At 45.5% G+C, this 19,945-nt stretch overlaps 1 protein-coding gene across 2 annotated transcripts in view; it reads left to right on the top strand.

The window, feature by feature from the left end:
* LOC119814092 (transient receptor potential cation channel subfamily C member 4 associated protein) overlaps positions 1–19,945 on the top strand; it is a 73,402-nt gene that overhangs the window by 48,565 nt on the left and 4,892 nt on the right. Inside the window, exons 8-16 of one of the 2 annotated variants that reach the window (XM_038329393.2) lie at positions 427–612; positions 4,148–4,314; positions 7,480–7,611; positions 8,838–8,896; positions 10,778–10,879; positions 11,889–11,972; positions 12,951–13,041; positions 14,138–14,278; positions 14,569–14,677. In XM_038329393.2, coding sequence (XP_038185321.1) covers positions 427–612; positions 4,148–4,314; positions 7,480–7,611; positions 8,838–8,896; positions 10,778–10,879; positions 11,889–11,972; positions 12,951–13,041; positions 14,138–14,278; positions 14,569–14,677 — 1,071 coding nt within the window. The remainder of the gene's footprint in view (positions 1–426; positions 613–4,147; positions 4,315–7,479; positions 7,612–8,837; positions 8,897–10,777; positions 10,880–11,888; positions 11,973–12,950; positions 13,042–14,137; positions 14,279–14,568; positions 14,678–19,945) is intronic. The other variant, XM_038329394.2, reaches the window with a different exon arrangement.

The raw sequence follows: 19,945 nt of genomic DNA on the forward strand, positions 1-19,945 counted from the left end.
GGGTGTTTTGCTTGCGTGTATGTCTGTGAACCATATGGGTACCTGGTGCTCAAAGAGGCCATCATATCCCCTGGAACTGGTAGAGATAGTTGAGAGCTACTATGTGGTGTTGGGAATTGAACCCAGACCCTTTGGAAGAGCAGTCTCTTTAAGCCTCTGAGCTATCTCTCCAGCCCCTGGGTATTTTAAGAGGATAGCTCTAGCTGCTATCACAGTAGAGTCTTTCCTGACTGGATGGGGTAGCACATATCTATAATCCTAGCTCTTGGGAGGTAGAAGCCAGAGGATTGGGAATTCAAGGCCAGCCTGGGCCCCGGAGACTCTGTCCCAACAGAAGGAAACAGCAATGAAAGGAGCAAGTGGTCCCTGTCATGGTTCAGGGCTGCAGAGCTGTTCTGTAAGTTCCTTCCCTTTCTCTCCTTGCAGCTGCTCTCCTCAGCATCCCTGGCTTCGTGGAACGGCTTTGCAAACTGGCAACTCGAAAAGTGTCAGAGTCCACGGGCACAGCCAGCTTCCTTCAGGAGCTGGAGGAGTGGTACACGTGGCTAGACAACGCGCTGGTGCTGGACGCCCTGATGAGAGTGGCCAGTGAGGAGTCTGAACACAATCAAGGTACTTTCTATGGGGCCCCTGAGTGGTAAGGTTTTTTCTGGGCCCCTTGGAGAAGTTGTTGGTCTCCTTTTTGTGGAGACTCAAGAGTTGCTTACAGTATTTTCCTTAAGGTGGTCCTACACCAGGACTGTATTAAAACATAATAAATTCCACTTCACTTCATGAAAAGAAGAAATAAAAAAATCTGAATTTGTATAATGAATAAATAGATTGAATTAGGAAAGCAAAAGCAGCTCAGGTTAAGAACCCTATATCACATGCTTCACTGGTGAATTCTACCAACATTTAAGCTTTTCCATAAAGCAAATACTTCTCAACTTATTCTTTTAAAAGAGTCTTACCATTATACCTAAATCAAAGAGATCACAAGAAAAGAAAGTTACAGTTAATATTTTATGTATATAGATATAAAGATCCCCCTGCCAAAGAAACTTCTACATCATCCAATTTAGCAGCCTCCTTTGGAGTGTATGTGGCCTGTTGCCCATATAGGTTTTCCTAAGGGATGCTGAAGACAATTTTCATGTCTCTGATCTCATTGTTAGTCTTTAGGCAGGTATGCAGGGTGCCTTTGGGAAGCATATGAAGTGCATAGCACACAGAAGGGAAGGTCTTCCTGACGAGTTTTCACGTGGTTTCAACAGATGTGCCATCTGAACACAGCGAGGAGATTAGTCATAGATAAAGTAGACTTCGTAAAAATTTTTAAAACATCACTAAGGCCGGGCGGTGGTGGCGCACGCCTTTAATCCCAGCACTCGGGAGGCAGAGGCAGGCGGATCTCTGTGAGTTCGAGGCCAGCGTGGTCTACAAGAGCTCGTTCCAGGACAGGCTCCAAAAGCCACAGAGAAACTCTGTCTCGAAAAACCAAAAAAAAAAAAAAAAAAAACAAAAAAACAAAAAAAAAACCCAAAATAAAACATCACTAAGAAGCAGAAAAGGCAAACCCACAGAACAAAACAGTTTTGCAAACCACATATGTAATAAGGGACTTGAATATAGAATGTATAGAGAAGTCAAAGGATGTGATTTATCTAGCACATGTGCGACCCTGTGTTCAGTGCCGAGTACTGATCAAAAGAGTTAATTAATTAAATGATAAAAAGAACGTGGGGGCTGATAGCCCAGCATTTAAAAACACCGCTGCTGCTGCTGCTGCTGCTTCTTGATACAGGGTTTCTCTGTAGCTGTCCTGGAACTTGCTGTGTAGACCAGGCTGGCCTCAAACTCACAGAGATCCGCCTGCCTCTGCCTCCTGAGTGCTGGGATTAAAGGTGTGCGCCACCATCACCTGGCTGTTTATTGCTCTTTTAGAGGACTTGAGTTTGATTCCCAGGGATCCAGAGCCCTCTCCTGGCCTCACACAGACATGAACGTGCACATGAATTTAAAAACAAAGCATATAAAGAACACCCATAGAGGAGGAATAAAACCACAACTCATTCCAAAATACAGACAGGGATCTAAATAGACATTTCTCCAAGCAGGAAAAAATGGCTGAACACACATGAAAAGCTGCCCAACAACTTTAATCATTAAAAAATACAAATAAAACTCTAAGGTAACAATTCATACTCATGTTCTTCCTCACTCCCCACCCCACCCCACCCCACCTTCTCTCTGTGTGCACTTACATGAACTGCCCTCTCCACATGGATACTCATTACTTCCGGCACTGCTGTCCCAGTCTGGACCTCCTCCTCCCACAGCCGTGTCCTCCTTCAGAGCTCTCCAGAGCCAGGTTAAATAAGAATGTTCAAGGCTCTGCCGGGCGGTGATGCCTCAGGCCTTTAATCTCAGCACTCCAGGCAGAGGCAGGTGGATCACTGTGAGTTCAAGGCCAGCCTGGTCTACAGAGCCAGGATAGCCAGGACTGTTATACAGAGAAACCCTGTCTTGGAAAACCAAAAAAAAAAAAAAAAAAAAAAGGCTCAAGGCAAGAGTCTGTGTGCTGCCACCCAGTCTCCTCAGACCAGTGTTCTGGCCATTGGTGAGGGTATCGCAGTGGGGATGGAGTGGATCATGCTTTTCTCCTGTGTAGAGAAAAGTATACTAAATGGATTCCATTTCCTCACTTAGAATTGCTTTTAGTGATAATTTTTTCTTTAGCTTTGCCTGCTGACACTTTGGTTTCCAGGCAGTGCACACAGACCCAAAAAGAGAGCACAAGTGCCTAACTTACAGTTAGATGGCAATGAGGAGTCCCCGTCTGCTCAGTATGACAGCATCTCGCGGAAAGCAGTGGCAGGTGGATGTCTGCGTTCAAGGCTGTCTTGAGCCACATAGCAAGTTCCAGGCCTACAGAGTGAGACCTTCCCTCAAATTAATTAATTAATTTAATTTAATTAAAATAAAAACAAAAGCTGGGCATTGGTGCACACGCCTTTAATCCCAGCACTTGGGAGCCAGAGGCAGGCGGATCTCTGAGTTAGCAGATAACCTGATCTTGATCTAGAGAGTGAGTTTCAGGATAGCCAGGGCTGTACAGAGAAACCCTATATCAAAAAACCAAATAAATAAATAAAAATAAAAACAGAAAGTTCCAGTGGGTTATTGCCCTGTGATTATAGAAAACAAGTATATACTATATTACCCTATATCCCAAAAAACTTAAAGAATTTTGGATGTTTGAGAAGATAATATTTAACTTATTAAATCATTTGTTAAGCAATGTATATGTATGTGTCTATCTTATCAAAGCTTCATATAATATGTCCTATTAATAGGCACAGTTCGTGTTAGTTAACCTTTTTAATTTCTAAATTAAGCAACAGGCAAGCATTAGCAGAGCGGAACTGGTTTTTTAATTTATTTACCATCCTTGCGTGTTGTTTACTAGTGCAGGTGTTGTTCTAAGCACCTTCTGTATGTTAGTTCTTTCCATCCTTATAACAGCAGCAGGGAGTTGCTACTGACGTCACTGCTGTCTCACGAAAGAGGATGACTAGGAAGCACCAAGAAGTCATCCAGCTTCCCCAACACCACACAGCCAGGCCTGGGGTTAGACCGCAGCCTGGCTCTGCATCTGTGCTCTGTGCTCCTGTGCCATGCCGCTACCTGTCATCTTGCATCATCATCCATTGTCAGAGCTTTTCCTAAGAATCCAGGGCTGGACTGTTGTTACATGGGTAATGAAGTGAATGAGAGCGATTACCTAAAGGAAATCTTGTCAGAGAGTCCCTCATGCTGTTAGCGATGTAGACAGCACTTAGCCACTGCAGACCTGGAGAATGTTCTCCACAGTTTGCTGCCAGGCATCTGACTGTCTGATTGCTGACAAGAACAGGGAGAGGCTGCCTTGGTGGCTGTGTGGGAATGCTGCACCTGATGTTGGAGAGTACAGAACTGCGAGGCCTTCCCTAGGTTTCTAAGCTTCTCTTGTGGGTATAAGAAGGTTTCCTAGCTTTTAAAATGTCTAATGAGGATTGAGTCTGGTCTGATGGCTCCTTAATCCCAGTTTCTTCACAACACACGTGTGAGTAGAGCAAGTTTCCTCAGGAGCCGTGCCTCACCCATCTTACGGGGGCTGTGCCAGCCTCCTCTGTGTTCCCCCCTCTAGGCACCTCGGAGGAGAATGTGTTGCCACATACCTCAGCCAGGACCCAGCTGCCCCAGTCCATGAAGATTATGCATGAGATCATGTACAAACTGGAAGTGCTCTATGTCCTCTGTGTGCTGCTGATGGGACGTCAGCGAAACCAGGTGGGTGCTCCCTAGCCTCAGAGCGGGGGGGGGGGGGGGGGGGGGGGGGGCGGGGGTAAGAGCAGACGCTGCATAGCCTGTGGGTATCCAGGTGCACCTCCACTGGCCTTCTTGGCACAGCACACTCTAGCTCAGCAAAGGCTGTGGGTTATTTGCCTCCTTGTAAGGAAACCAGACTGATTCTAGAGCCTGGAGCATCTGCTCTGGGCTTCAGGCAACAGTTCTAGATAGCAACTGTGCAGGCCAAGAGAAGACCTTTATTTTAGTAATGTAAGATTAAAGACGTATGTTGTATGCCAGGCGTGGTGGTGCACACCTTTAATCCCAGTGCTTGGGAGGCAGAGACAAGTCTAATCTACATAGTGAGTTCCAGTACAGGAACTACACAGAGAAACCTTATGTTGAGGAAAAAAAACTGACTCTGTGAAGAGCACACCAATTGGTTATCTAATACCAAATGGTCAGCCCTGAAAATGTCCATAGAAGTAATAATACATAGACTCGGCAGGTTGTATTTATGTATTCAGAAATTGTGTGTGTGTGTGTGTGTGTGTGTATACACATATATTTCTATAACAACGATTAAAGAAAAAGAGGCCATGAATTGAAAGAGTGAAAAGGAAGGTATACATGGAAGGGTTTGGAGGGAGAAAAGGGAAATAGAAATGATGTAATTATAGTCTCAAAAAATTAAAACATTATCTTTTTTAAGAAAAGGTCTGTCATGTAGGTGCAGTAGAGCAACTGAGCACCAAGCCTTTCACTGTTATAAGCCTTGTAAAAAAAAGTGTGTGTGTGTGTGTGTGTGTGTGTGTGTATATACACATATATTTCTATAACAACGATTAAAGAAAAAGAGGCCATGAATTGAAAGAGTGAAAAGGAAGGTATACATGGAAGGGTTTGGAGGGAGAAAAGGGAAATAGAAATGATGTAATTATAGTCTCAAAAAATTAAAACATTATCTTTTTTAAGAAAAGGTCTGTCATGTAGGTGCAGTAGAGCAACTGAGCACCAAGCCTTTCACTGTTATAAGCCTTGTAAAAAAAAGTGTGTGTGTGTGTGTGTGTGTGTATCACATATGTGCTGGTTCCCATGGAGGCCAGAAGAGGACACCAGATTCCCTGGAGCTGGAGTTGTGAGCCACCTGACATGGATGCTGGGAACCAAAGTCAGGGGCCCTGATGACTGACGAAGAAGGGCTAGATAAAAGTTAGGCCGAAACTCCACAGAGAAACCATTCAACCTGTGCTCTCTAGTCCTGTGCATGGTGCTTGTCTTCTTTTTAATGGCCACCGGTCTCTTTCCCAACCACATCCTCTTTATCCACAACTTTCAATTCCTTCTTTTTCTGGCTAACCCACTTTGCTTTATAAGTTCTTCTATGCTTTTTGTTCCCAGTTTTCACTGTAAAATTAGCTAAAAGCAGCCAGGAGTAACCATGCCACAGCCCAAATGCTATGCTGTCTTAAAATTTCCTCCTCCTAATTAGCCTGTCACCTTTAAACTCGGCATCCCATAAAACTTTATGATATGGGAAAAATATAAAAATTATTTACCAGGATGTATTGGGAATGACCTCTATATTCTGTGTCCATTGAAACCTCATGAATAGACTTTTTTTGTTGTCGGTTTGGTTTTTTGGGTTGTTTTGATTTTCAAGACAGTGTTTCTCTGTGTGACCCTGGCTGTCCTGACTCACTTTGTAGACCAGGCTGGCCTTGAACTCACAGAGATCCACCTGTCTCAAATACTGGGCTTAAAGGCATATGCTACCACACCAAGCTTCCCAAGCTTCGTGAGCAGTCTGTCTCTATGGTCTGCTTCTCTATGGTACTCTGATCTTTTGAGCTCCAGTTAGAATCTCTTATTAAGCAGAGCATGTTTTCTTTAATCAGGGTTTTATGTCACTATGGAAAGCAGTCTGGACGAGAAAGATTTATTTTGACTCATTGTTTTAGAGGTATCTTGTGGCAAGAAGAGTGGTCCACAACAGAACAGTCCCTGTTGTGACAGCCAGAAAGCAGAGAAAAAGACAGGGAGGGGCCAGGGACAAGGTGCTCTGAAGGATCTGTCCCTAGCGATCTGCTTGCTCCACTAGATCCTTCCTCTTGATCTTTGACCCTCCTGAAATAGCACCTGCTGTGAACTGACAGTCACAGGTGCCGGAGTCAGCTAAGACTCTGACTCTTTTGCCTGTCTGGAAAATCAGGATTGTTTGAGATACGAATGTCTCTCCATATGATGAGGTTGGTTTTTTCTTGTGATTTAAGAACATTTTCTTGGGACTGGAGAAATGGTTCTGTGTTTAAGAGTGGCTACTCTTCCAGAAGACTCAGGTTTGAATCCCAGCACCTACATGGCAGTTCACAACTGTATATAAATTCAGTTCCAGGGTAGCTGACACTCTTTTTTGGCTTTAATTGGCACTAGCACACATATGATGCATAGATGTATATGCAGACAAAACATCCATACACATACAATAACAAAAACAAGTTAAAGACCATCATGTCTCTTTTTTTATGTGTCTGGGTGTTTTGCCTAACTGGCTGTCTATACACTGTGTGTGTAGTGTAGTGCCCTCAAATGCCAGAAGAGGGTAGTAGAGCCTCAGTGACTAGAGTTACGGAAGGTTTTGAACAGCTGTGTAGATGTCCAAAGCCAGGTCCCCTGGAGGAGTAGCCAGTACTTTTAACCACTGAGCCATGTCTCCAATTAAAATTAACAATTTTCTAGCTGGGCATAGTGGTATATGCCTTTAATCCCAGCATTCGGGAGACAGAGGCAGGTGGATTGCTGAGTTTACAAAGCAAATTTCAGGACAACCAGGGCTACACAGAGAAACCCTGTCTTAAAAAACAAAACAAAAAAAATTTAAGCCAAGTAGGATGGCACACTCCATGGTGAGTTGTATCCCCAGAGGATCTGATGCCCTTCCTGCTTCTGAAGGCACCAGCACACGTGTGCACACACTCACTTGTACACCACACACAAACATTTTTAAGGGGCGTTTTTCTGTGCAGTCAGGGTAAGAAGCTGCATGGATGCTGTCTTTAAGTGGCAGCACTCAGTTCTTCTTCATCCTGAGGTGGCTGTCTGTACTGATCTTGGCACACATCCGTCTCCCCGTGGCCTCACTATTTCCCTTCCCTCCTCACACAGGTCCACAGGATGATTGCTGAGTTCAAGTTGATCCCAGGACTCAATAATTTGTTTGACAAACTGATTTGGAGGAAGCATTCAGCCTCTGCCCTTGTCCTCCATGGTCACAACCAGAACTGTGACTGTAGCCCGGTAAGCAGGAGACCTGGGAGCAGCAGGATGTTCACTAGGAGTTAGCTGTTTAAGTGCTGCTGCTGACCCTGAGTGTCTCATTCTTGAAGATGAGAGCAGAGAGGAAGTTTTTGTTTCTCAGGGGACCCAGATACAACGTTAAACTGAGAATCAGGCATCCTTTGCCACTCAGTTTTTCAGGAGATCCTGACTGAGTCACAGTCTCTGAGCTGCTGTGTTCTCGGGTGATAAAGGTCCTGTGCCTGTTGGCCTCAGAGCAGCACCCCCCAGCCCCTTGGCAGGAAAGTGTTCCAAGACCTGAAGTCTGTGAAGCCAGCAGAGCCTGGCGCCCTGGGTTCCTGCACTGCATTTCCTCAATGCCTGCCTCCCACTTTGTTGTTCTCTTTGGCCTTGTCAGATGCTTTTCTTCTGTCCATCTGAGTGAATAATTTAAAAAGACTATAGTTTGCATGTCTAGATAACATGTCTGACTTACTCAGAAATCTCTTGGTCTTTGCTGTGTAAACATACTACATCTTCTGTTTTTCCTTTTGCAATTTATCTCTTTAATGGTTTGTCAGTTATTTTCCTTTGGTCCCTTGGAGATGCTCCTGTGATGCCATTAGCTTGTGTTTGGAGTTTCACACCCTTAGGGGAGCATGTCTCCCATTTTGGGATGTTTGGGAGGACCTGTGCAGCCTCTACCCTGGACGCTCCTGAGCTACTGCAGTAGGAGGAGCCTGTTCTGTATTTATGTTTAATTTCCTGGCCCTGCTCCTCGATTAGGATTGCTTATTTCTCCTGGGAAGCTCCCACCAGCCAAGCCTAAGTGGGCCAGGCTTCTTGCCCAGCTCTCTGGTTCACAGGTTGGCTCTATCTGGTTATTGCAGGACATTGAAGCCATAGCCTTATTGGCCTCTGTCTCATCCACTTATCTCCCTCAGCTCCCAAGCATCTCTGCCCAGGTTCTCTGGGCCTGGTCTTTCTGATTCTTACAGGTTTTCATTTTAGCTTTTAAGTTAGCCTCACATGTAAAGGGACTTGAGTGATTTTTTTTGAATCTGCTATGCTAGAATATTGTTGGCATAAAAGGTCTGCATTCGTTTACCTTGGCACTGGTCGGGTATGAATGTCTGACTTTTCAGCTAAAGAAAAACCCCTGCTGTTCAAGACAGGGATGTCACCAGAGTCCGCGCTTGTTTTATATAGAAGTATTCTGACTAATATAGCTTTAATGTGTGTTATAGGACATTACGTTGAAGATCCAGTTTTTGAGGCTTCTCCAGAGTTTCAGTGACCACCATGAGTAAGTATCTGTGCCCTGGAGGTAGACTCTCCAGACAGTTCCCCTCCTCTTCTGACTTCTGACTCAAAGGCCTGGCAGGAGCCACCCAGTGTCCTGGTGTGGCTGTCCTTTCCTTCATCTAGAACTGGGTTTTTCCTGCATCTTCACAGCCCCTCCCCCCACCCCCCCGAAAGGACAGAAGTGGCTGCCTCTCATTGTCCTTGGAGCAACACATTTCTTCAGTAACTGGCCCCTGAGCTTCAGAGAGCCCTGACTGAAAACACAGGGACTCCCACTTCCACAGTGAAATGTGTTCACCCCTCCTCCAGCACACACACTTTTTGAGATGTTCTAATCTTTGGTTTTTAATGTTTAAGCTTTTAGTGGAGAATGTACAAGAAAATAATTGTCCATTATAAAGAAAACAGTGCAGGGAGGGAGGAAAAGCTGGTGATGTAGGCCTTAGCTTTACAGTAAGGACTTCGGTGACCCAACAACTATGTGTGCACAAAGAAGTGGGCATACTGGTACATGGCTTCTGATAGTTATGTATTTATTTGTTTATTTGTTCATTCATTCATTTATTTTTTTGGTGTCCCAAAGAAAGCCAGAAATTAAAGCATCCATGAACACCTTAGAGGATGAGTTAACGGTGGGGAATTTGTCCTTTTGGTTTTCTCACAGTGCTGGGAGTTAACCTGGCTTTTAAATGTTGGTTTAAAGTTTTGGAACATTGAACAAGCTAATAGAACATGCCCAAGGGCAGTGTGGCCTGGAGCCTCTATCTCTTTTGTGATTCTCTCTTGTGAGAGCATCTGTGGCTGAAGGCACAGATTTTTATTACAGAATTGCACTCATTTTCTTTTTATCATTGGGTGTTTTTTGGGGGGGATGGTGTGTGTGGGTGTGGGTGTCTGTCTATCTGTCTGTCTGTTCCTAGCTTTTATCAAACTCAAATGAGCATTTCTGTATGCCTGGCTCAGAGGATGCAGTGAGGAATGAAAATACTTTGGCCTGTGCTGTCATGAAGGGGACATCTGGGAAGGAAGTATAACATTAGAGAAGGTCACCAGTGAGAGGGCATGGCGACAGATGGGCACCGTGTGGGAGAAGAAGAGCTCAGCTCTGTGAAAGGACAGTGGGCAGGTTTCCTGCCCGGTGACGCTTTACTGCAGAAGCAGTTTGTGAGCAGAGGCCTGAGTGGGGCAAAGAGGCAGCCTGAGAGAGTGTTCTAGCCAGAAGGCCCACATGTGGAGAAGCCCCTGCAGGAAGGACATGGCATGGTCATGAAAACCAGAGTGGCCAGATGGTGTGGGTGTGAGCTGCGCAGTGTGTAATGTGTCTGCAGAGGGGCCTGGCTGCCCAAGGCCTCTGAGTCGTGTTCACTCCCAGGTTTTACACACCTGAAGTGGTGGGGTTTAGGGGAAGCATTTTCAATAGTGACAGGGTCCAAGCCCTGTTTTGAAAACCACCCAAGGAACCGTGTGAGAGTTCCCTTCCTGTGGAAAGCAGCTGAGGATGCTGGCTCTGTGCTGCATAGATCCATAATGACAAGCCTGGATGAAGAGGACAGCTCTGTCACAGCTGTCAGACCTTGCTTAGGTGACTCTGACCACTGAGAACGCTGCAGCAGGGCTAGGCTCCCAGAGTAAGATGGCAGATGGGACTGGACATGCTGAGCTGCCGGTGGCTTTGAGAAGTCATATAGAAATGTCCAGTGCACACGATGGAGACCTGGAGATGCCGAGGGAAGGGCCTTGGTAGTGAGTGGCAAGCAGGTGTGGAAGGCTGCTGGAGTCTCAGCTTCTCTTCCCCACGGCAGGGGCAGAGTTTACTGCCCCACTGCAGGGCCGCTCAGCAGCCCCAGCCCTGCCCTTTACCCTTTGAACCCATTTGTTTCAGGAACAAGTACCTGCTGCTCAACAATCAGGAGCTAAATGAACTCAGTGCCATCTCTCTGAAAGCCAACATCCCTGAGGTGGAAGCTGTCCTCAACACTGACAGGTGATCCTGGTGGGGGACAGCTGTAGCTACAGGGCTCGCAGGAGGGCACACACAGGTGTGCATACTTGCCCTTTCTCACGCGTAGCTACCGTGCCCCACTGGCTTCATGTGCTAGATACTCACATCTCCTGCATTCCTAACTGAACATCACAGCAGCTCTCAGAAGGAAGTGCCATCATCATCTTCCTCTCTGTATGGAGAGGACAGAGGTCTTGAGTGGCCTCCTGCCAAAGGTAGCTGCAGTCTCTCCCTCCACCTTGTCCCATGCAAATGGCCCCTTTGCTGTCATCCTTCTCATCCCCTGCCCAGTGGCAGCTGTACCAGGATAAGCAGATTCTTTACCCCCTGCCAAGAATCAAGTCCTGTGTGCTGGCTATGTCTGCCTCATCTTTGGGACCAGCACAGTGACATGCCAGGCTCACAGGAGTTTATGGACCTTATCCAGCAACCAGAGCCATTAACTCCCCAACATCCTGATAAGATGAACACAGCGCTGCTCTGGTGTCTGCAGGGGATGGAAGTGGAACTGCTGTGTGAAGAGAGTTTAAGGGCCCAGACACCTGCCACCATGACAGGCCTAGTCGTTTTCTTATCTTCTGCCTTTGCCTCATAGACAAGAAACTGGGGCCTCAGCTGGAAATGACCCTGGGGCAGAAGAGTGAACTCTGGGCCCTGCCCAATTGGTACAGACTTTGTTCCATCTGGCATACTCTGATGTGGCCTGGATTAAACCCACTTGTGATATAAGTGGCCCTTCCTCTGGCTGTTCTCAGCCGTGTCTGGCCCCGGATGTGCCTCTGCCTCTTGCCAGCCAGTCTGAGGAGAGAAAACTGGCCTATGCAATAGAAATGCACCTGGCTGTTGAATTGACAGCTGCAGTCTCTGATGTCCTGGCACAGGGTGGAGCAAGAGAGCATCCCTGCCTCGCCTGTTCTGTCACCCATCTGCTCCAGCACAGGAAGCTAGCTCATTCAGATCTGTCACCGGTGCCCTGTCCCTTTGATTTTAGGAGTTTGGTGTGTGATGGCAAGAGGGGCTTACTAACTCGGCTGCTGCAGGTCATGAAGAAGGAGCCAGCAGAGTCTTCATTCAGGTGAGTCTGTGGACAGGCGCGCTTCTTAGGGTGTCTAGGAGCCAGAGTTTCCCAGTTGGCTAGTCTCTCATCCACTCCTTAAGAGCCATCACCAATGGGGGAAGTTGGCCTCACTGCTACTGGCTTCATGTGACTCAGTGGGTAAGTATGTGTACCCCTGTCACATACTAACAGGGTATGCCAGGAGGTGACTGAGCATTCATCCAGCTGGCACTAAAGAGGTAGGGCAAAAATGGGATCCAGGCCCTGCCTGTCTGACATTATCTGGGATTATAAGAAATAAGCGTGAAAAGAAAGAAACCTGCTTCAGTGCGGCATGGGAAGAAACAGATCCAGCAGCTGCCCCAGAAGCCATCTGCTAGGTGGCCAGGCACCAAGGAAGAGGCTGCAGAGTTCCTAGCCACCTGGGAAAGTTATGAAGACCACAGACAGGAGGGATCCCAGCAGGCCTGGGTGCAAGGCTCTGTCCCTACAGGGTCTCTGTCACCTCAGCCTTTCCTATTCAGACCTTCCCTTGTGGATCCCAGCCGAGCCCTCTGGGCTACTCGGTGTCTGTTTTCTCTTTAGACCAGCTCAGTGACTTGTCCACACATGCCCTACTGCTGGCCACACACCTCCCTGTCTCCAAAGTTCATGCCCTTCCAGTCTTCTGAGAGTGAGCCTAAAGTGTTTTCACATGGAACTAAACTAGTGACCACTCTTTGAGCCTTCATGCCACTACCTATGCCATGCAAACCCTCTCTGGTACAGCCGCATGAAAGACGGGTCCCTGCTGAGCTGTGAGCGCCCTGATAGGAGGATAGCAACTCTTTGTTCACTGCTCTGTCCTAAAGATCCAAGGATGAGGCCCAAGACTAGAAAATGTTCAATAAATGTCAGATATTTGGCTGCAGACAACTCTAGCCCTGGGGGATTGAACCTTGACCAGGAGAGGGCAGCCATCGCCACCCAGGTCAGGGGTCAACATTTGGGTCACAGGTTTTGGCAAGCCCGGGCTGTGGAAAGTTTCCTCCGAGGGACCACCTCCTATGCAGACCAGATGTTCCTGCTGAAGCGAGGCCTTCTGGAGGTATGGCTGAGGAACTGGGGTGTCAGGTGGCCGTCCTCCCTAGCCCCTTTCTCTGAGTTCTCATCCTGAGCCTTAAGTAGTTTGCTCAGGGACAGAGTCTGGTTTTCCCAAGTGCACGTTGCTCTAGTGTTTGCCCTGGGTTGCCAGCTCTGGGCTCCCTATAAGTACTGATAGGTGACTGAGGGACTCGGGTCAGCATGCAGGAATATAGACTATAGAGTTGCCCAAGAAGGCTTTGGACCCTGAGGATAATTTGGTATTGACTACAAGTTAATATTCCCATATTTATCAGTGACCTGCAAAAAAAAAAAAAAAAAAAAAGCAGATTCATAGGGAGCAAATGGCTGAGTTACACTTGGTTTTGTTATTGTTGTTTATTTTTTTTAATTACTATGAATAAGAAACTGGCCCATAAATTGTAAAGGAAAATAATTGCCAAATCAATGTAAGTTCAAGAAAGTGAGTTGAGCTTGATGGAAACCCCAGCTCTTCAGAAGCAGAAGCAGGGGTTCTGCAAGTTCAGGACAAACCTTGTCTCAAATAAACAAAGCACCAATGAAAGAAAGGAAGGAAGAAAGGGAAATATGGGGAAAATAAAAAACAACCAGAAAACAAAAGTGGAAAATGTGAAAACAGGAGTTAAATTGGCTTCTTGTTCTCAATAAATATTTATTGATTCTTATGTTTTAAACAGTCTCATTGATAAACCTAAAGACAGCCCTTAGGGTCAAAATGTGTATACTGCACTTAAATTCTGCCCTTCGTTTACTTAAGTGGCCCTAGTGCTCGTACAGCAATCCTTGCTAGATCTGGAGACAGACACTTTGTCCATGAAAGTGGCTGCAGAGCAGGTCAGAAGCTTCATCTGCGAGCCCTGCAAAGTGAATACTCCTTGCCCACCCAGTGCCCCTCTGCTGAGGTTATTCACCTGGCTCTTTCTTTCCTTGGAGCCACCAAGTAGCCTCAGCAAAGAACCTAGAGAGTAGCAGGTTTCATCCACCTGGATGCTGGCTTGAAGCAAGCCAGCCAGGCCTGAGTGACAAACAGGCAGGAGCAGCCCCATGCACACCCTCACCCTGTCCCCTGCTCACCCCAGCACATCTTATACTGCATTGTGGACAGTGAGTGCAAGTCGAGGGATGTACTCCAGAGCTACTTTGACCTCCTGGGAGAGCTGATGAAGTTCAACGTCGATGCATTCAAGCGATTCAATAAATACATCAACACTGATGCAAAGGTAAGGCTCGCCCGGGGGCTCCATGGTGTTTGCTGCCGCATTGCTTATGCAGCATTGCTTCTCTGGGATCCAATGGGCAGTGAGCAGATGTTCACTACACCCACGCTGTCGTGTTGTGGAGCCGGACCCTAACAATGTTAGGTTGAAAACTTTGGCGGGCTTCAGCATCCTAGCAGCCCCCCAGGGACAGCAGGCCCCTTAGTGTATCTTACATTCAGAGTAATGGAGCTGGGGCAGATCAGTGGCCCCTGGCCAGCAGCCCCAGCCAGTGAGTGCCATCTCTGCTTCAGTTCCAGGTGTTCCTGAAGCAGATCAACAGCTCGCTGGTGGACTCCAACATGCTGGTGCGCTGTGTCACTCTGTCGCTGGACCGATTTGAAAACCAGGTGGACATGAAAGGTGAGGCAGGGGGTGCAGTATGCCTGCCAGACACCTGGCCTCCAGCCAGGAATTGCTGAATTACTTGCCCAGATATCTGTGTGCCTGGGGTCAAGTGGTGGTCTTGGCTCAGCCGTGTTGGCTTCTCCATGATCCTGCATTCTTTAATGAACAAGTACAACATGTTAGTAAAGGAAAAAGCCACCTTTCTCTGGACCGACTCTCAGCAGTGTGCTGAGTCCCTTCATTCTGTTTCCAGAGCAGGACTTAGTGTGCGGCTGTGGTGGGTGGGGTGTCGGACCTCACCTAGAATTGTGTGTAACTAGACATATGTGTACATACGTGCTTTTTTTCCTATGAGGTCTGTGGCACCAGTTTCTTAGGACACGTTTTAAAAAGGACAGTCCCTCATCATTATCATTGGTGGTAAAAAGCATCCTGGTCAGGGTTAATTAGACCATTACCTCCCACGTTTCTTCTAAACAGAAGGGTCCTTCTTATGATATGGTCACACGGACTTTAGTGTAATCAGGCATGGATAACCTTCCAGTAGTATGGTAGGGAGGGTCATTTGCCTCTGGCGCTCTTAGCATCTGGACTGAGGCAGTGAACATAGATGTGTGAGAGCTGTAGCAACTGTTAGCCACGTGTAGAAGTTCTGGAAAGTGGTTCAAGGTTGACTGTTTCTTCTCTCTCTCTCTCTCCTCTCTCTCTCTCTCTCTCCTCTTCATCCCTCTCCTTCTCTCTCTCTCTCTCTCTCTCTCTCTCTCTCTCTGTGTGTAGTGTGGTGTGTGATTTATGCTGTGGAGGTTATGTGCACATGCATGTAACAGACATGTGAGACCAGGGGTTGACATCAGTTCTCTTTTTCCTCCTTTAATTGTTGAGGCAGAGTTCTCCACTGAAGCTGGAGCTCATAGATCCAGCTAGGCTGGCTGGCCAGTGAGCCTCGGGGATCTGCCCTTGTCTGTGTCCCCCAGCTCTGGGGTTTTAATACATATGCTGCCACACTGGGTTTTCACATGGGTTCCAGGAATCCAAGCTCTGAACCTCACACTGTGTAGCAATACTTTACCCAGAGGACCATCTCCTAGGCTTGCTGTGTTTCTCTCTTTTTTTTTTTTTTTTTTTTTTTTGGTTTTTCGAGACAGAGTTTCTCTGCAGCTTTTTTAGAGCCTGTCCTGGAGCTAGCTCTTGTAGACCAGGCTGGCCTCGAACTCAGAGAGATCCGCCTGCCTCTGCCTCCCGAGTGCTGGGATTAAAGGCGTGCGCCACCACCGCCCGGCCTTGCTGTGTTTCTTTATGGTCATTTTCATCCAGTCTTTCTGAAAGAAGCATACCTAGGAACTGGAGCTGGAGACAAACTGGGAGGGAGCTGCAGGAGGGCCACTTCCTGAGCATGGTTCTGAAGCACCAGTGGGATCTTTGAGATTTGGTTTAGCCTGATAACCAAATGGTTGGAGATTGATCCTGTTGTTGCAGGCTTTTGTCGTTGATTTATTTTTAATTATGTGTATGTAGCAAGCTTTCTTGTCAGACTGTATTTGGACCACCATCCCTCAAATGATCCTGAGACTTATTATTAATTATGAAAGCTTGGCCTTAGCTTAACTGTTTCCCAACTAGCTCTTATAACTTAATTAATTCATTTTTTTATCTACATTCTGCCACATGACTCTGTGACCTCTTAATAGGGCACTTCCGGCTTTCTCCAAATCTGCTAGTGAAATTGTGTGCCTAGATTCCTGCTCCCAGTTTCTCTCTCTTTGCCTGGAAGTCCCGCCTATTCTCTCCTGCCTAGGTATTAGCCATTTACCTCTTTATTACCTCTTTATTAGACCAATCAGAAGGAGCCTTAGGCAAAAACACATCTCTACAGTGTAAATAAATATTCTGCAACATTTTTCCCTTTTTGTCTAAATAAAAAGGAAAGGTTTTAACTCTAACATAGTAAAACTGTATACAGTAAGAACAGTTATCAGATGAGAATCACATTCACAATGTCCAATCCATCTGCATTTGGCAAATTCAGAGAAAGTACTGTGTTACTGTATTACCTATCCTATCTTAGGGAGTCCAAAGTTTTATACCTAAACCATTTTCTGTCATAACATGTATTGAATGAAAAATTAATGAAATTTATGCCCTGGCAATGCTGAAGCATATATGGCAGTTCTGTTGAACTTGTCCTTATTAGGTTTCATGGTCTAAATTGATGAGGATGACTGACCAGGTCTCTTCCTGAAGAGACAAGTTCCTCTTTCTATCATAACTTATATTACCATCCTAAAAATATTTTTTTAGACCTTAAAACATCTTCTTAGATAAACAACTTAAGCATCTCTGTCTCTCAACCTTATGCACTTTACATTTCTTTTGTGAGTGTATTTTTCTGAATTTGCTAACAAGGACAATTTAACTATAACTATTGAGGCTTCAGCCCCATCAAAGACCTGAGAAGTATATATTACCATCTGAGAACGTGCAGAAATGGTGTAGGGAGGTCCTTCTGTTTATGTGTTTGCTTTCATTGGTTAATCAATAAAGAAACTGCTTGTCCTGATAGGGAAGAACTTAGGTAGGCAGAGAAGACAGAATGATTCTGGGAGGAAGGAAGCAGTGAGAGCTGCCATGGAGATGCCAAGTCAGACATGCTGAATCTTTCCTGGTAAACCACAACCTCGTGGTGCTATACAGATTATTAGAAATAGGTTAAATCAAGATGTGAGAGTTAGCCAGTAAGAGGCTAGAGATAATGGGCCAGGCAGTAATTTAAATGAATACAATTTCTGTTTGATTATTTCAGGTGTAAACTAGCTGGGTGGCTGGAACAAAGGGCCCCACTCCCTTTCAATACAGAACAAGCAACTTCCAAAACTGTAGAAACAGTAGAGACATCTGGCTGCCCAGACAGTCACTCAAGGTTTCTCTGCAAAGTTAGGAAATGCATCTTCAGCGTATAGGCCTAGAATATCTGACCGGCTTCTCTGTGAAGCAGGATTTTTGAAGGACTGTCCTACCCTGTCTTCAAAGTTTGGCAGTCACCTTTTATGTCCTGCTTGTCAAGTTTGAACAGCATACTGTTAGCAGTTGAGGCAAGGGCAGGCAGTTTCTTGCCCAGTGACTACTTATGCACAATAAAAGCAAACTCCACATGGAGGTTCTTCGATGCCAATCATCCTTTTTCGAAGTAAATTAGTGTTGCCAAGAGCAGATGTGTCTTACTCTCATGAGAATCCTTAGGTTATTAAAACATCTTAAATGCTGTATTTTGTAGGTCTCTGAAGTGTTTGAATATCATCTATCTAAAATATATCTCTGTTTAACCTTGAAAATATACCTAACATGCCTACAAGTTTGATAATTATAGATGACTTACTACTAACCTGTGTTTATTAATTATTTTTTACAGTTACATAGGTATGATACCTTAAACAAGAGTAGAAACATATATACAGTATAACAAAAATAAACTTAAATTTGTATCAATACACAAAATCCATACCAATGTAAATATTTGAGATTAATAGTTGCTTTTTAAAGTAGATTTCTATCCTTTCCATACCCCCCCCCCCCGTTTCTTTTTCAGAATGAGATCCCTGAATCTCATCTCCTTTGCTCAGCTTTCTCCCTGACCATGACCAACAACAGCTTGTAACCACTCCCCCCACCATGATAAACATCCAAGATCATTGAATGACCAAAATCCATCCAAAGCACCTCTTGGGAATGTGGGTGTCGTATTCTCCAGACTGCTTCCTGTTGTGTGGGGGTGATGGCATCGCTAGGGGACCCTGAGAAAATTGTGACAACAGCCAAATCCTGGAAGAGCTGCTGTTTTTTTTTTGTTTCGTTCTGTGTGGTGAGGCAGTGTAGAGCTCATCTGAAGTCTTGACTGGAGCACTGTGTGAGGCTAGACCATCTCAGCTAGCAGCTTTGAAGCTGTTCTGGTTGCAGAATTTTGAGGAAACTGCAGCAGAGGCATTCTGAGAGACTAGATCACCTGGATACTTGTTTTCCTTGGTGTCTGGACTTTTTTTTTCTTCTGAAAACACAGGCTTTTAAAGGTGATGTATGTGTTGACACAGCTATGGGGTGTGCCATGTGCACAAGTCAGCTAAAGATGATTTTTCTGTGTTTGAGCAGGTAAACCATCTGTAACACTGTAAGTCTGTCTATGCCCATTTTCTTTTCTTTCTTCAGCATCTAAGCACATTTTTAAAGCATACTGTATCTGTTTAGGTGTATTCTCAGTCTGGACCTGACTTTTTGCACGTCTGCAGCCTTCTCTGACTGCTTTAGCCAAACTTTAAACTGCTAGGCTGTGACTAGGCCCTCCTGCATGGCTCCGTTTAGCACATGACCTCAGGTCAGTGAGAGCAAGCTTCATGCCTGCGGGCCCCAGCCTGGGGTCAGTCTTTCTGCCCCATCTCTGGTAGTTGCTTGTCCTGACCTTCTAGTCCCAAATAACCATCTCAGAGGCTGAATGTTAATTGTAAAATCTAGACAGATAGCTCAAGCTTGTTACTAGTTAACTCTTACATTTAAATTAACCCAAATTTCTATTTATATTTTGCCACATGGCTCATAGCTTGTTACCTCATATTTTATACATCCTGCTTGTTTAGCAGCTGGCTGCTGTCATCTCCTCTGACTCCTCCCTCCTTCTTCCCAGAGTCCTATGTCTGGCTGCTCTGCCTATACTTCCTGCTCAGCTACCAGCCTGTCAACTTTTTATTATTAATACATATTCATAGTGTAGAAAAGGATTGTTCCATAGCGTTTCCCCCATTTTTGTCTAATTTAAAAAGGTAGGTTTTAACCTTAATATAGTAAAACTAATTACAGCAAAAACCATCATTAAGTAAGAATTACAGTAATACTATCTAATCCATTTGCATTGGCAAAATTAGAGAAAATACTTAATTATCTATCTTGGTGAGTCTAAAGTTTTTTTTTTATCTAATTTACTTTCCATTATAACTAAGGAAAACTGTAACTATTGAGTCTTCAACTCCATCAAAGACCCTAGAAAGGTGAAATGTTACCTAATGACAGGGACATCAGGCTGCCTGGACAGTCACCCAAAGTTTCTCTGTAACATTGGGGCATCCAACTCTGATCTATAGACTTAGAATATCTGACAGACTTGGCTGTGAAGCAGGGATTTTGAAGACTAACCTACCTTGTCTTGGCAAAGTTTGTCATTTGTCATTCTTGTGTCCTGCGGACAGTTACTGTCAGCAACGGAGGCAAGGTCAGTTTCTTTGCCCACATAGCTAGCTAACT

Source organism: Arvicola amphibius, chromosome 5 (genome assembly GCF_903992535.2).
Source record: "Arvicola amphibius chromosome 5, mArvAmp1.2, whole genome shotgun sequence".
NCBI lineage: Eukaryota > Metazoa > Chordata > Mammalia > Rodentia > Cricetidae > Arvicola > Arvicola amphibius.